Source organism: Etheostoma spectabile, chromosome 7 (assembly GCF_008692095.1).
Source record: "Etheostoma spectabile isolate EspeVRDwgs_2016 chromosome 7, UIUC_Espe_1.0, whole genome shotgun sequence".
Lineage (NCBI taxonomy): Eukaryota > Metazoa > Chordata > Actinopteri > Perciformes > Percidae > Etheostoma > Etheostoma spectabile.
The window spans coordinates 28,695,606-28,712,323 of record NC_045739.1 but is presented as its reverse complement, the minus strand read 5'-3'; the positions used below and the strand labels follow the sequence as shown (position 1 = coordinate 28,712,323).

General features: G+C 38.4%; 1 protein-coding gene across 1 annotated transcript; it reads right to left on the bottom strand.

Annotated features, from left to right (window-relative positions):
- Nucleotides 1-472: 472 nt before the first annotated feature.
- rap1aa (RAP1A, member of RAS oncogene family a) lies at nt 473-15,695 on the bottom strand. Its single transcript, XM_032520108.1, has 9 exons — nt 15,602-15,695; nt 13,712-13,868; nt 10,611-10,698; nt 9,780-9,848; nt 9,604-9,660; nt 9,371-9,511; nt 6,727-6,870; nt 4,782-4,897; nt 473-1,186 (listed from the first exon to the last, which is right to left on the bottom strand). Exons 3-8 carry the CDS (start codon nt 10,665-10,667, stop codon nt 4,811-4,813), a joined length of 555 nt encoding a protein of 184 aa, XP_032375999.1. The 5' UTR covers nt 10,668-10,698; nt 13,712-13,868; nt 15,602-15,695; the 3' UTR covers nt 473-1,186; nt 4,782-4,810.
- Nucleotides 15,696-16,718: the final 1,023 nt, after the last annotated feature.

Below are 16,718 nucleotides of genomic sequence, written 5' to 3'. Positions count from 1 at the left end.
CGAGGTTCATTTACAGCCTTATGACAGCATAAAGAGGAATTTACATCGCACCATCACTCGGAGGTGGATCAGTGGAGTGAGTCCACCATCTCAGTTTCTATTCTGCTTTTGCTGCCTCCACCTCTGAGGGTTCCTCTTTCCGTTCTCCTTCCTCTATCCCTGCTGCAGTTCAGCAGACTCAACTTCTAGGCTAAAACTCGGGTGGCTCGGGCTGTCATTTCTGCCAACAGGACGCACTAGTTACACTTGTAAAGGCTCTCTTGCACCTTACCAACTTCAGGTGTTGTGTGTGGAGAAAACTCAGGATTTATAAAACTATAAAAAAAGGGGTTTTGTTCATATGATAGCCCACATACTTTGAGCAACTAAATATTGCAAATATCTAGCACCACGTTTCCTTATTATCAAACGATGATTAAAAATACATTTAACACTTTGGGAAACACAAAAAAAGAAATAAAACAAGACAAAATAATGAAAATGTACTAAAATTTAATCATTCATAAAAGCTGGAAAATCATCTGTGACAGCAATATTAGAGTTGGTTTAGTACAATATATTTTCAGCCTCAAGACACAAATCAGAACAAACCATTCCCCCCCCCATCAGTCTATAAAATACTAATTTCCTTAGCTTTATTATGCAAAAATGGAAGTAGAATATATTATGGGAAATATGGAAGGCTTGCAGCTCGCAATAAAAAACAAAGTCACTTAGGAAAGATGTTATCTCATCAATGCACATCCTTGTAAGTAGGAGCGAGTTACTTATGGACAATAATGCATCTTTGTTGACACTGTTAGTGCAGAAATGTATGAGAAGGCCAACATATCATATGGTTTCATTTTGCAAACATGTCACAATATGCTAAAGATGGAAGTTACTTTTAATAAAACACTTAAGTTCCCATGTATGGATTTAAACCCATGGCCTCTTTTACACTGATATTTCCAAAAGAAAGACACCTCGGAGAAGAAAAACAAAAACAGTTGTCATCAGGCTGACAATAAAAATTAAGGTGGATATCTTCGGTATTAAAAAGCAGAGAAGAGTATCTTGAGAGAATGTGCCGTCTCATGCCATTTTGCGAATGGTGAAGTATCTCTGTCGGCCTTTTTCAAAATGCTCTTGAGATGACTGGAATGCTGACACGATCCACTGGGAAACAGTCAATCAACACACGTTTCTGGAAGCAAGGGGGAAAAAAATTAACAGTGCATATTAAACCATGTAAAGGACACAAGCCGTTTGCAGAGAAATAAGAGCCTAAATTTAGATCAGAGGTCTCAAACTCATGTGACCTGCGAGCCGCTGAGCAGATGTTCTTCCCTAGGGGTGCCACTCTCACTCCGAAACTGAACAATCGTTCCCTCTCTTCTTCCTTGAACGTGTCACACTACTCTGTACGTTTAGTAAAGTAACGCCTGTGATATTGTACCCTTAGAGAACGACTGTCCGAGAAGCGACTTCCTCCTTGCAGATAAGATAGGAAGGAAGGTCACCACACTAAATGTCATTTGTCCACCTCTCTTGAATCTGTCTGTGCGCCAGGTAAATCGTTCTTGACTAAAACCAAGAGACGTTTTAGTGCCAGGTGTGGACGACCTTAGGAAACTGTCTTGTGGGCCGAATCTGGACCCAAGGCCCATAGTTTGAGACCTCTGTTTTAAAGACTTCCGAGTATTCGTAAAATATAAACGGCAATTAACAAGACTTCAAATCAAAATTCAAATCAGTGGCTACAGTAGTTTGGACCAGCTCACTGAGCATACTGCATCCTCTCAGGGCAATACACACCTACAGAACTAAAGGCATGGGACGCTGGATGAGTGGACAACCACTACTATAGACCAGAACACTTCACCCCTTTCATACAAATCATATGCTTAAAAGGGACAGGATTACAACGTGTCTGTCTTAAAGCAATAGTCAGGTGCCTTTTGCTTGTTGTAATATCCCTTTTTTAACCCACCTGCAATGTGATGGGGACACAATCCACAGTCCTCGTTCTGTGCTAATCAATCAAGTGGTTATCATCCAAAGTAAAACCTCTGGAAACACATACAAAAACGCTATTTTTTTTCCATTACACGGTACTTCCTTGACTCTAGTTACCTTTTCTGGTTTTCCGTTAAAAACATAAGTACCTGGTAGCAGCTAACAAGTTTTTTTTTTTTTTTTTAAATCCCCTCCGTCGAGGTTCCAAGCGAGCTGTGACGATGCCAAAAGGTGACGTGAAAACCTGCAGGCTAATGATTGGTTGGAGAGCATCTTCACTAATCACTGCATCATCATTCCTAGCGACCAGCGCCGTGTAGTAGTTTACCAGCGGGGTTTTTTTTTTTTTTTTTGCTTCCTCCAGCTTCTTTGAAACTAAATGCATCTTCTGGCAACAACCCCATGCTGAGAATCAAAAAACACACCTTCTACAGTATGTGAATGTGTCGCGTTAGGTCACGGCACTTCCCTGCTATGACAACCAGCAGAGACGGGGAAGTAACAAAGTACAAATACTTTGTTAAGGTACTCAAGTACTGTAGATTTAAGATATTTTTACTTTACCATTTATTTTTGTGGCGACTTTTTACTTTTACTCCTTACATTTTAACATTGAATATCGGTACTTTCTACTCCTTACATTTTACAAAATTGGCTCGTTACTTCAGTTTTGTACAAAAATTCATCTATCAGGAGTGAACAGGCGTGGACAGGCGCCTCGCACCGCGAGCGGGCACGCACCCCACACCGAGAAAAAAAAGTGAGAAAAGAAAAAAAAGACTAGCCGTCCGGACGATAATCAGTTTAGATTGTGTGGGTGCGTCTTTGAGAACTGTAAATTTTATAACTTATACTGTCAATTCACTTAAGCGTGTTGTTGTATTGGTCTGTAGTTCTGGCACATTTAAAAGTAAGTTAGCTAGTGATTGTGTTGTTTATGTTCTTCAGCTGTTAGCTGTTGCACTCAGCTGTTGATTATAATGGCGATTGTAAACGCGCTTGCTCACATCTGCATTTTAGGTGCATTATTTACATGCTACAGTTACACTGCATTAAGATAATGTAATTAATAATGGGTTTATTGTTATTTGCTAGTATATACAGCATATGATTCCAGCATATGTGTATGGTAGCCCTTACAGTGTTATTTATTTCTTTGCCGAACCACAAACAAACACACACAGCCATAGCAGAGACATGTTTGTACTGTTGATTGCAATACAGCATCAACAGAGAGAAGTTGTCTCCGTCTGCGTTTTAACAGACACGCCTGGGGCGAAGCTGGAGACCAGAATCACCTTTAAATACAGTCCTAATCTAGTCCTCACTAACAAGTTTTAAATAATTTCACTAGCATTACCGTTATTGTTCAATACCGAATTCGAGCTAATTGCATGGGAATATACAATACTGTACATTGCACTTCACACATCGCACCACAACAAGGCGACTCGACAGATAGTGGCAGTCGTTTGCGGCAAATCATTGCGGCTTGACGTTAGCACATAGTAAGGATGGCGACATGATTGAAAATGAACAAAACGGAGATCCCAGAGATTGGGCAGACATGCAGCAAGACATTCCATCATCCTCGGCCTTCTCTGAGAGAGATGTTTGAGATAGTAGAATGACTCCTGGCGAATGTGCTGCGTAACTCAAAGCATGGGGAACTTCTTAATTAATGTCAGTTTAGTAATTCATTTGTTAACCTTTATTTTCTTTCCAGAAGCCATATTTGAGCACACACACATACATGTAGATTCCTTTAAATATTAAGGGGAAGATTAAAAAAGAGAAACTGGATAAGTCAATTGTCACAGAATCACAACTGAATTCATATCTTGCTACTCAGTCAGAATCTTATTAACCTGGAGTCCCAGTCTCTGTCACAATAATCATATATTTGTTGTTTTAGGCCTATTGGCAAGACATCTATTTAAAATGTAGCCAATGGCATATAAAGAGCCTTTTTTCCATGTCCACTGAAGTTTTTCAGCTTGCACTCTAGTAACGTGTGTGTGGTCCAGGTAGCTTTGCATACACAATGGTTGCCATTCACAAGGCTATTTTGACTTTTATACTTTGAGCAAATTTCCAAGCCTGTACTTTGTTACTTTTGAGTTAAATCAGTTCTTACACTTTTACCAGAGTACGTTTTTAACAAGTATTTGCACTTCTATTTGAGTATTGGGAAGTGAGCACTTTTGCCATCTCTGACAACCAGCCACGCTCGCCTGAGGCGGTAGGCTACTAATCTGCACTGGAAAAGGAGAAGGGCCACCGCGGCCGAGTCCAGCAGGTACCACGTAATGGAAAGACGCCATATGGCATGCTTTAGGAAACAGTGGCTGGTAACGTAAAGACTAGGACAACAATGCTGGTGTATCAAATTCAATTAGTTACAAGGCTTCAACAGCAGGTGGCGCCACAACATTCATGAAAGGCTTGCAATTTGGCACATTTACATGAAATATAAATATTTCACCCTTTAATCCATACACATTAAAACAGAGGATGTTATAACTGGACTAGAGAGGGTTTTTACCACCCAAAAAAAGACTGACTTTATGAGTCATTGCTTCAGAGACATCAGTGATGCTTTAACCCGCTATTTGTTTTAACCCCCCATTTACTGAGTTTACGTTTAAACAATACATACGTGGCGTCAAAATTAATGAAATTGCTCTAATGCTTACTGGAATAACCGTGTTAACGTTCAGTGACAATCCAGAGCTCTATCCCTGCTAATGTCTGGAATAAATATAGATTCTGCACCCACTCACCTGGCCCGGAGCTGCTGTGGGAGGGCATTTTAAAGCAATGTGCAACTCGACTTCTTTTTTGTCTTCTTTTCCATCGGTGTTTTTCTGTTGATCTGTCTCACCAGATCATAGAAAATCTACAACAAGAGAAAGTCCAACAGTCTCATCACACATTTTGCATCAGCAATCCCAGAACTAATATCTTAAAAAGGCACAGAGGCCATTCAGCAGTTTTCTCATAAAATGGCTAATTCGGGTAACTTATGGGAAATACGGACGGCTTGCAGCTCTTAATGAGAAAGCCCCTTAGGAAAGATGTTTTCTCATCAATGCTAGGGAAGACCCCGTGCTTTGAAGCTTTGATAGTTGCCGTAGCAATCAACATCCAAATCAGTGTTGGAATGCTTTAAAGCGTTCTGTCATCCAATCTGTCTCCTGTAAGCGCCTCTGCCCGTCTGTCAGCAGCAGCTCCTGGGGAGCTGAGTGGACGGCAGCTGGCTGACCTGCCTCGCAAAGCTGCAGAAATCTACTGAACCAAAAGAGTTTTCAAGTCGGCTCCATGGGAAGAAATCAACAGTGTTTGAATCTATTGAGTCATTGATTGTATTTCTCCGCCCACCGTAGCGGTGTGGGGAATCTGCCTGGAGCAAAGCACACATTTACATACAAACTGGGAGCCGTGACCAGTCTATGTAGATATTAGGGTTGGGTATCGTTTGGGTTGTTTCCGATACCGGTGCTAAAACGATACTTTTAAAACAGTGCCTGTGCCTAAACTGAAATATATATATATATTTATAATGTATATAATAGAAAAAAAAGGAGCACAAAACGACAGTCGGCAACATTAAAGAATAGCTTGTATAGTGCTAAGGCAATATGGTCAAAATTAAATGATTGATTAATAATGTAATAATAACTTATAACAATGACTTAGTCACCAGTAAATTGCTGGTAAACAACAAAAACAAGCACCAGATAGTTTGTCGGGTTTCAGTACCCAATCCTAGTAGATATGATTAATACGTTAAGACCACATATACAGCGAGATATTAGTGTGATAAAAAAAAAAAAAACAAGCAGGTCAGATTGAAACATTTAATAAAATGGAAGAGTATCTGTTCTTTGCAAGTGATAGACGTCAAAAACGCTTCTAAAAACGTTTTTTCTCTGTAGATCTGCTGTAGCCTGCTTGCTTTCTGTGGTTGTAAATATAACTTTTGGCCCCAGTTTAGAATTGCCATGACAGGGAGAAAGAGAGAGTTTTACATGACACTGTTAAATCAGATTGTATGAGAGGCCATAAAGCCGCAACAATTATTTGATTAATAATATATACAACAATAGATAAGAGAATGTGTGTAAATATGAAATTGTCTGTTTCTAGCATCTCAAATTGGAATATTTTGGGTCTTAAACTACTAAACTAAATAGCTTTGAGTTTTGATCTGTTGGTTGGACAAAACATTTGAAGACGTTGGGAAACTGAAATAGCCTTTTTTTCTATTTTTTGACATATTCTAGAGCAAACGATTAATCACAAAAATAACAAACATGTAACGCATAATGAAAACAATTGTTGCTTGCAGCCATAGCAGGCCGACATTTTCCATGGGTTATTTTTCAAATCAATAAAGGTTTCCCATTGGTTATTTTTCAATAGCATAGTAGTTAGGGCTGCAACAGGTCGGCTATTCTTACTGAACCGCCACGGTGCGGGCGTCGTGGTGTTGGGGTCACGGGGTCAACAGCACACACAATACACGGTATTGATGCATGTTTGTATTTTCAATTTCATAGGATAAGAAATGCTGTAATGCTTGTGACCTGTTGTCTTTTGGCAAAGTGCTTGCTCAGGGTTCGTACAGTGTAATCCAGTGTTTAAAAATGTTCCTTTGACATTTACTAGCACTTGCACCCCTCCCCCCCAACTTGCGTGTACCGTTCCATGCCTAATAGTACTCACCTCATTAACATTGATTTTTGATTTAGCTGAAGTCTCTAAAAAGGCACAGTTGCTCCACTGACGGGCCAGGTTCTGCCCCTGCTCCTTGCCAACCACACGCTCGTCCTCCAGGTCACATTTGTTTCCCACCAGGATCATTGGAACCTGATTGATCAACAGAAATGTTCAAGCTTCAAAGCAATATCTCAAATTCTTGCCGCAATTTTTTATTTTTCCATGGCCAAATATAAATGATTCACTTGGTCTATGATCTCAAAACACAGTAAATGCACCCGTGAGCCTTTAAACACAAGACCAATGAAGCACCTTGCTATGAATAAATAAAGCCCACTCAGCGTGTTGCACAGGAACAGATAGCATCAGCTCTGACATTTCCACCCTGTCACAAAGTTCCTGCCCCCCCCTCCCCCTTTGACTCGTCCCTCTTTCCCAGCTGAGCTGACTCTAATGAGGGAGTGATGAGCCTGGGAGCTGACACACAGGCAGACTATATAGAGAAACTCCAACAAAAGGTTATCACTGAGGAGAAACTCTCCACACACTGAGCAGCTGCATTAGAGGTTTACAAGAGTCAAAATAATGTCATTACAATCGGAAAATATTTTTTAAAATACTAATATATGTAGTAGAATTTACTAGCAGATTGTTGCTGTCAGATTGAAAAATAAAAAACATGTTTCTCCAAATTTGTTGATTTTGAATTACATAAAGTGAAAGATTAAGTGTTTTTACTTAAATATTTTTTGTTGTTGTAAATCATAGCTTTTACATTATTTATGTTTTTTCCTCATATCCATATTTTATACTTGCGGCATGCTGTTTCATGCAACTGTGAGGGTCAGTATATATGTATACATAATCGTGTCCTTTATGAATTTACAGTATTTAATATATAGATGTGCGTGTGTTCTTTTTGTTGTTTTTTCTCTCTCATCCAGATGCACAATGAGCACGTCTGGCCGACGGTGGGTCCAATGTAGATAAACCGGTGGGTTATTAAAAGATTGTTTCTTCACAAAGCTTAAAAAATACTTATTTTATAGCTGTAGCCAATGAACTGATTAGTTAGTAGACAGCAAAATTATGCTAATCATTGAAGTAATGTGAGCTAAAATGCAAAACAGTTGATGGTTCCAGCCTCTCAAAAGTGAGATTTTGTGGTTTTTCCTTGTCTTGCATTACAGGAAATTAGGGAGTATTACAGAGTATTGGTTCACATGAAATCAAAAGGTGTGTGTAAGATAATCTCTCCTCTCTGCCACACACACTTAGTTGAAGTAACAGCGACTTATGCCAATTTTTCAAAACTTCACACAGACACCTTTCACTGTGATATGATATGAATGGCGAGCAGAAAGCAGCCGCGGTGCTGTTGACGTTGCACTTCCTCTGAGACAACCAGGCACGACGGTGGTTTCTATGCCCTGGGGACTGACTGAGAGGCTGAGGTTGCAAGGCAAGGCAACTTTATTTCTACAGCACCTTTAAGCAACAAACAATTCAAAGTGCTTTACATGACACAAAGAGCTATTAAAAACTGTCATGATGAAAATAAAACAGGCTTAAAAAAGAATATACAAATAAGAGTAAAAGTTGAATAATTATTTAATTTAATAGGTTGTAGGGACAGATTTGGAAGGAGAGGGAGGGGTTTTATTTTATTTAAATTCTGTCAGTTTAAAATATTCTAAATAAATAATGTACTGTTATAAGTAAATAGGATAAATAGATTCAGAATTATTTTTATAACTGAAATTATCTTTTTGTAATTACAGAGGTACAGTACGGAAAAAAGTACTGTTGGGTACAGGAACCCAATTTCAGGTACCGGTACCAATACAAATGTGGAAGGTACCCAACCCTACAGGAAATGTAATAGTTTTGGCAGTATTTATTTTTACGGTTTGATGGTGTACTGTATCTACCAAACCAAAAAAAAAAAAAAAAAAAAAAACTCTGTATTAATCTATAATTAAATAATCAACATCATATTTTGGGGATACATGTTTTACACAGGACAGCGAAAATGTGCAAAATTATATGAAAAAATATATAATATTAACTATTATAACTTTATGAACTCATTCATTTCATTTTTATTCTTTACATTTAACTAATACATTTAAAATAATCCACTGCCAATGCAAACAATATTTCAAATGTGATGCCACCATTTTGCCATATTTAACCCATAATTAATAACTTGATTGATTATATCGGTAAGTATGAATGAGAAAAGACTAGGGCGGTGCAATTTACTGCAATTTCATCAAAATCCCACAAAAAGACTAGTTCTGTATCCAATCGCATGGGACGCAATATTTGTTTAAGGCAATATATGTGTCAAACCATTGTGAATCAAGTATTATGGTGCTGCAGAGACGTCCCGGCTTAAAAATAATATCCTACAGACTAAAAAAATCTGTTTGGTGCAGATCCTCGCAAAAATCACACTATATATTTATTTTAATTTGAATATATTTTTCAAGGAAAATTACACAAAAATTACCCCTGCCTCGATATATTGTGAATCGTATCGCAATATCAGTCAAAAATAATTGCGTTTAGATATTTTCCTCATATTGTGCAGCCCTAGAAAAGACACGTGAAAATAAAAAAAGATGTAGACGAGTGAAACACTCACGTCCTCGGTGTCTTTTACTCGCAGGATCTGTTCCCGGAGGTCCTGTAGATCGTTAAATGTCGACTGTGCTGTAATGGAGTAGACCAAAGCAAAACCTTGGCCATTCTTCATGTACAGGTCCCTCATAGCCGTGAACTGTTCCTACAGAGCCATAACAGAGAGGAGAAGCCATCAGCAGCCTGTTCACATGTATCTGCTATCTCCATCTGATGGCCGAGTCGGACTTGACTTACTGTTCCAGCCGTGTCCAGGATTTCAAGCATGCACTGCTGCCCGTCCACCTCGACTTGCTGTTGGAGAAAAACAAATCGGGTACTTTTTTTTTTTTTTTTAAAGACACGTGGAGGCATATAAACAGCCCATAATTGAGTTGCAAGGAGGTCAAATGTGTGTTTTTTCCCGAGCTTACCTTTCTGTAGGAGTCTTCTATTGTGGGATCATACTTCTCCACAAAAATGCCTTGCACAAATTGGACTGTCTGAAATGGATAAATAAAGCAAAGGAATTCAATGAGACCCTATATCATTAATTAAAAACTGGCACACTGCTTGTATTAATATCCAAATTGATTTCCCAAAATCTATATAAAAAAACTTCAAATATTAGATTCATGCTTAAATGCTTATCCCATTTATGAAAGAGTGCATATTGCTGGTTTTAATTTATGTATTTTAAGGTATTCATTTATTTAAAAATGGTATTGTTACTATTTTGTTTTATTTATTTTTCTTTCAACCTTGTGTTGTTTTTTGCTTATGTTATTTATCCATACGTTTATATTGTGCATCAGAAGGGTGGGATGCATTTCAATATGTTAATTATGTGATTGTTCAAAAAACTAAAATGTTAAAATCCAACAAAGTTAAAAGTTAAAAAGTAAAATCTTTTGTGAATCATCATCATCAGCATTCATCTCTGACAAGCAGCCAGTTTAATTTAACAATAATCATTTATATTGTTGAGGCAGCTCAGCCAATGATACAGGTGTATTCTTGCCTCCTAGTTTGTCTTTTATTTTTTTGGTGCTTTTTAAAATATTACATCCCAGAATATATTATCCGCAAAATAAAGCCATGCGCCACAATACAGTTCATGTAGCGCTAAGAATCTACGGTTTTATAGACTATATATTTCTTCCTAAATTAAAGACCTCTAATTCATTACAAAGGGCATCAAAATCAAGTCAATAACACTATTACACAACCAAACGGGTGTGGGTGCTGCAGCAGCCGTCACTCACCAGTGCCGATTTTCCCACGCCTCCTGATCCCAGCACTACTAGCTTGTACTCGCGCATGGTGGGCAACTTCACTGGACAGCACAGGGGTCTGTGAGAGGACAGAGGGAGGACGATACAGTGAGACAGAAGAGCTCTGTGTCTTTTAGAACAACTGAAAACAACCAACTCAGCCAGCTAAACTTCCAAACAAGCTTTTCCATATTGCCCTGTCCCTAGGGAAAATATCATTAAGAATCATTTTTGAAAAACACGACAAATGAATTCAGGCCACATTCATAATTCATCTTTTACAATATTTCATTTGAATTTAAAAAAAAAAAAGGTAATAGAAAAATCTCGCAAACCGTGCTTTTAGACTGTCAACACAAGATAAAAAACTATTCTATGCCCATTGTTGGTTTTGATATTTATGTACATGCACACTTTTATGTAGAGCTGGGCAATATATCGATATTCTATTGATATTGTGATATGAGACTACATATTGTCTTTGATTTTGGATGTTGTAATATGGTATAAATGGGTGCCTTTTCCTGGTTTTTAATGGGCTGTATTAGAGTAAAGTTAAGTCATTTTCTGGACTTCCTAGAATGTTTTAGCTGTCCTATTATTTGCCTTTTCCCACTTTGTCATTATAGCCACATTACTGATGATCAGTAAATATTTTGTGAAAGCACCAACAGTCAAAACTACAATATCGTTGTGGTATCGATAGAGGTATTTGGTAAAAAATATATTGGATTTTCTCCATATCGCCCAGCCCTACTTGTACATACATACATTTCTTTATTACCTCCGCCAAGGAAGTTACGTTTTTGGCTTGGTTAGCTGGTTGTTTGTGGAAGGGTGTAGCACGGGTCAAGAAAGAACCCATCACATTTTAGAGAATCCGATTTAAAGTGTTTTTACGAATTATTTTTCACTGTCAATACAATTGCGAGACGGGGCATTTTGCTGCGTTCACGTGGTGTCGGAATAATCAGAACAAGGAGTTCCTGAATGGGAAAATTCACACTGCATCAACATTGTGAGATGTATATGTGCACGTAAGTGCATGTCATGGCGGAGGTCTGCACTCTCCGAGGGTCGTTCTAGTTTTTACCCGTCTTTGTTCAGCTTGGAGTCCTTGTTTTAACTGTATGTCTAGTTCTATCTTAATTGTCTTTGGAACTGTGTGTATGTACATTGAGAGCAACTTAAAACTGGAGTCAAATTCCTTGTACATGCGCACATACTTGGCCAATGTAGTGATTTCTGATTCTGCTTGCAATCAAAGACTTTTTTTTATGTTGCATGAGACCAAAACGAGAAACTTCAGCATGGCTCATGATGCCCAGTAACTGAAGTGGTGAAGCTGTTCGACTAAGCTGATGTCAGCGTGAACACACTGTCAGTACAGGTCCGTGGACATTTTTCATTGTCTACAACAATGAAAAATGTCCACTGACATCAGCAGAATAAAACCCCGTTCCGCTGCCAAAAAATAGCTCTCTATCCCACCCACTACCATGGGACTTCAGCTGTCATGGCGACAAGGGTGTTGCCTTGAAGAAAAAAAATAAATAAAGAGGAAATCAAGAAGAGCTGAAGGAAAACAGCCATGCTCCTTAATTCCAGACCAGTGTTTGGCCCATTGGTGCTGTAAAACTAATTAAATGCCTCTTTAGTAAAAGCTTGCAACATCTGAACCATTAGATTTAATGTGGAGGCGTGGACTCAGAAAAGTGCAATGGATCCTAAAAGTATCAGTGTAAGAGTCAGTAGGTAAGAGTTCAGTACCGCAAATAACTCCACCTCATTACAATACGGAGGAGAAAGGCCACAGAATGACCTGTCATCAACTCCATCAGCCTGACACAGTTTAGACAGCGTGCGTGGCCTAGAAAGTATTAGAAGTGAGAACTGTCACTGGCATGACAATGTTTAGGATGAAGATAGCCCAGGACTAATACTGACGGCTTTTCTTCATTTACAACCACCGTTTCATTTTAATTTTGTGTGACTCAACGGTGGGGAAAAAAAAAAAAAAAAAAAATCACAAATCTAACATAACATAATCAAACTTGTCAGTGTTGTGCGTTTCATATGCAACATTTCAGAATTCAATGAGAACTTAAGAAGGCGTGCCCAATTTGCTGTGTACTTAGATTTAACTGAGTGGAGAGAATTTCCATCTTGAGGTGATCTCTAAATATCTAGATAAATGGTTTCACACAAAACATATCCGGGGAAGCCAATAATCACATAAAGATACTGATCCCGACACATGGCATATGAAAGGTTCAAAATGTTTTTTTTTGGTTTTAAATGCTATTTTGAAATGCTAATATAGTCTTTATTTGATGTACAAATGTCAAAGAGGGGGTTGATGCACACTAAAATCTCATTTGTTAATCTCTTTGAATCCACTAATCATACTAGGTCTGCGGGACATTTGTCCAACATTGAGATAAACAATACAAAAAACACTCTGTCACACTTGACCGGCATTTGCAATTCTAACTACGATGTATGAAGCACCACCAGAAACCCACAGTGTGAGACAGGCACACGAGGCACTCTACAAAGAGCCATTGTAATGACCTCCTCTACTCAAGTACACCATACAAACAGAAAATGGAGATCAGAGGGTGCACGCATGACCACTGCACTGAAATCATTACTAGGGTGAGGCGGGTGCACCAAAGGGTGAAGCCAACGTGCGCCCAATGCATTAGTTACCCTAAAAATTGTACATTGACCCCTCTGTGTTTAAGATGTAAATTTAAGTGGGTGTCTCAAAACATGCTTTGAAGCCATGACATCAGATAAGAAATCTAGGCTCCTCCCTGATTAGATATGAGTCTGACTCAAAACATTTCAAATATCAAATACATGAGCTGACAACCTTCACCAAACCTACACATGAATTTGTGCTGGCTTTGCTGATGAGAGTGCCTCATTGTTTCTAACAGCTAATCGACACTTCATCCAACATTTCTGATCAAGAAGTAAAATATAAACACAGACCACAATTTAAAAATGAAAATGCCTTACACAAGAGTATTTTGCACAAATGTGCAGAAAAAGCACATTCATGTTGAAGAAACAGCTTAACCTACTGTGTACACGGCTGCTGCAGTTGACAACTCCCTCTACATCTGGGGAGGGGGGCGCCGGCAGATCCTCAGATACACTGATGTCAGCGGGCAGGTGCTGAGGGTCGGTTGGGAGCCAAAAATGTAGGCTACACCAAAGTGATCACACAGGAAACTGGCCCTGAATTAACCAAATATGGAAGTGTTTACATTCAGAACCCTAGATCTAGATAAAAGGGGATTACTATTCTACACAACTCAAAGTCGGCTTATTTGTTTAGAAAGGCAGGCTAATGAGAAAATGTAAGGCCAATTGACTTTAGACTCCATTGGAAAACAGGTAATTAGTAATCTGCTGTACATTATTTACTCAATAACAGCGATGATGATGACAATGCTTTTGAGGTATGACTTTTTGTTGTGCGATATCAGACTTCTTTCTCAAGAGGTACGTTTTCACAGTTTGACATTACAACATAGTGGTTACCAAACCTTGACAAAGGTCAGAAGACCACAGACCCCCATCTGATAAGATGTTGTCCTTGGGTTTAACATCAGATAGGCTTTTTGCTTTTAGATTAGTTTAATTACATTAAGTGTATGAAGCACCTGACCAAAATATATATCATACATTGTGTAAGTTATGAATGGAATTATAGTAACAATACATTTTTCCTCGTTTTGTTGGAGACCACCTGGAACCCCTTAAGGACCCCATTTTAAAAAGCACTGACTTAACAAACAAAAACATATTATTATTACTCCTTGAGACCTGTTGCTGATCCACAAACCCATAGCACGTTTGCCTAAAACATTCATTAAAAGGCTTAAAATAATAGCTGACTGGGCTTCTCAAACTACTCTTCAGTTCGATTCAATCTTGTGAGTCAAGAGCCCGATTTTAACTCGGCGTAAGAGCACAAACACACTTCTGATTTTAATAAAACTTTTGCAAAAGTCTATTTTGAAAAACTACGACTTGTGTTAAACGAGTAGTACCACGTTGGCATGTGAAACATTAAAACAAGTACGAACTTACTTTGGTGACAATTTAGTTTGGTTTCGAAAGGAAGGGTGTGGCTATTAGTTTCCCAATGCACTATGACCGTAACACCGTTTAAAATGATCAGTCAAAGTCGGTAGTAGTAATGGCTCAACATTGCTAAAATGTTAATTTGACGATAAGTTTTGTTACCAAAAAAGTAGCTTGATTACTCAACTACTCAAATGTTAGCATCCGGCTAGCAACAATTGGTAAATGCTTTAAAAAAAAAAAAAAAAAAAAAAAAAAAGACACGGCGAGCTATGCAGTACAAACACTGTTAACTAACGCTGGCATAGCAAAGTAAACTAATTTGAACACTGTTTAATGTTAATTCATGGGAAGCCAAAGCAGTTGTATGGCTATTACATCACGGCTAGGAAACAGTTCGATTGAGCTAACGTTACCGGTTTAATTAAACTGTTTAGCTAGCTAACACTGTTAGCTAAATAAGTTAGCTAGCCAGTTAGCATTAAACGGAACTCTCAAATCTCGTTTATATTTAATCTAGCTAAGGATTGAGTTTTGAGAAGCGACTTAGAGTTCCCTTAAACATGTGGATAAACTACTACATATCTGAAAGCGACTGAGACACAATCAGAAATTAAACTACTTGAACCAAAAACCATGTTTGTATCGACAACTCGTTAGTTAGCTAGTCATTAGCTGACGTTAGCTTCTCAGTCCATCTAGCTAAAGCTATTTAACTCTGAAGCGAATTATTTCGCTACAGTGGAGCCAGAAGTCATTTTAGTTTACCGTCGGAGACCAATACAATGTTTAACGACTAAACATTAAACTGATAAAGTCACAAGCTGGAGAATTAGCTCGAATTTGTTTTACACACGAGCAAAGCTTCACAAGACACTTACCGTGTTCCGCTATGTGTGCGCTAAATCACACAGTGTGAATGTACGGAAGGGTCGGAGCAGCAGCGGCTAATGATTGGATCAGGATCAGCCAATCACAGCTGTCCAGGTTAAGGTACAATTTAAACTTCTTTAGTTGGGTTCGAACCTATTTTATACTCATTAACTGTTTATGATTTTATACAGTCTATGGTTCAAACAGTTATTGTCATCCAGTGATTTCATTAGAAGAAGAATTGTCCCATTAAAAAGATGACTGATGCCACAAATTAAAAGCTTATTTCATGTTTGTATTTTTCTTGATCATCACCATGCCATAGTTGTATAGGCAAAATGTCATCAAATGTCAGAGAAAACAACACTTTTTTTCTCTCAACACATGATTGGTCAGCTATTAGTTACTAGTTACTTACTTAAACATACATTAGTTCATAAAATATGAGGCATTGTTTTGGACTGGACTACCAGTGTTGGAGAAAGCAAAAAAAAAGCAAAACATATTCAGTGGGGGAGAAAACTACTTTGCCTTATTTCAAGTGCAATTTCAGTTTAAAGATCCAAAGACAAGACAAGAACATTGCAGACAACAACATTCAGGATTTGCACTTTGTTTGTATTCTTGTTCAGGATGCCGGAACGTCTCAATAATATCTCAAAAGTTACATTCGATTCTCAAACACTCCCTGAAGAAAATACACAGCAGATAAATGGCCTTGATTATGAAAAGTAGCACAGCTGCACTGAGAGCTGATGTGTGGCAGGTGATCATTGAGGTGAAGTTTGAAGTTGAATCTAATAATACCAAGAGCTTTTGATGAACCCAATGTGACTCAAAAAGGCCTTTAAGTGCTTGTGTTTTTTTTTCTCCACTTTTGGCATTTCAGATTTCCAGCGAGACGGGATCTTCCATAACACAACCAAACTGCAAGGTTGTTTTCGGACATCTATCGATCTTCCCATCTGATCTCAGGTTTATTTGTTTGGGGGTTTGAGTGACTGAGTGCCTGCCAGTCATCAGCGGACACACAGGGGCTGGAATAATCTGGCCGCATCACGGCGTCTGACAAGCAACAGATTGCAGAGGGAGAGTTGAGTCACCTTTTACAGTATATTGCCTTTC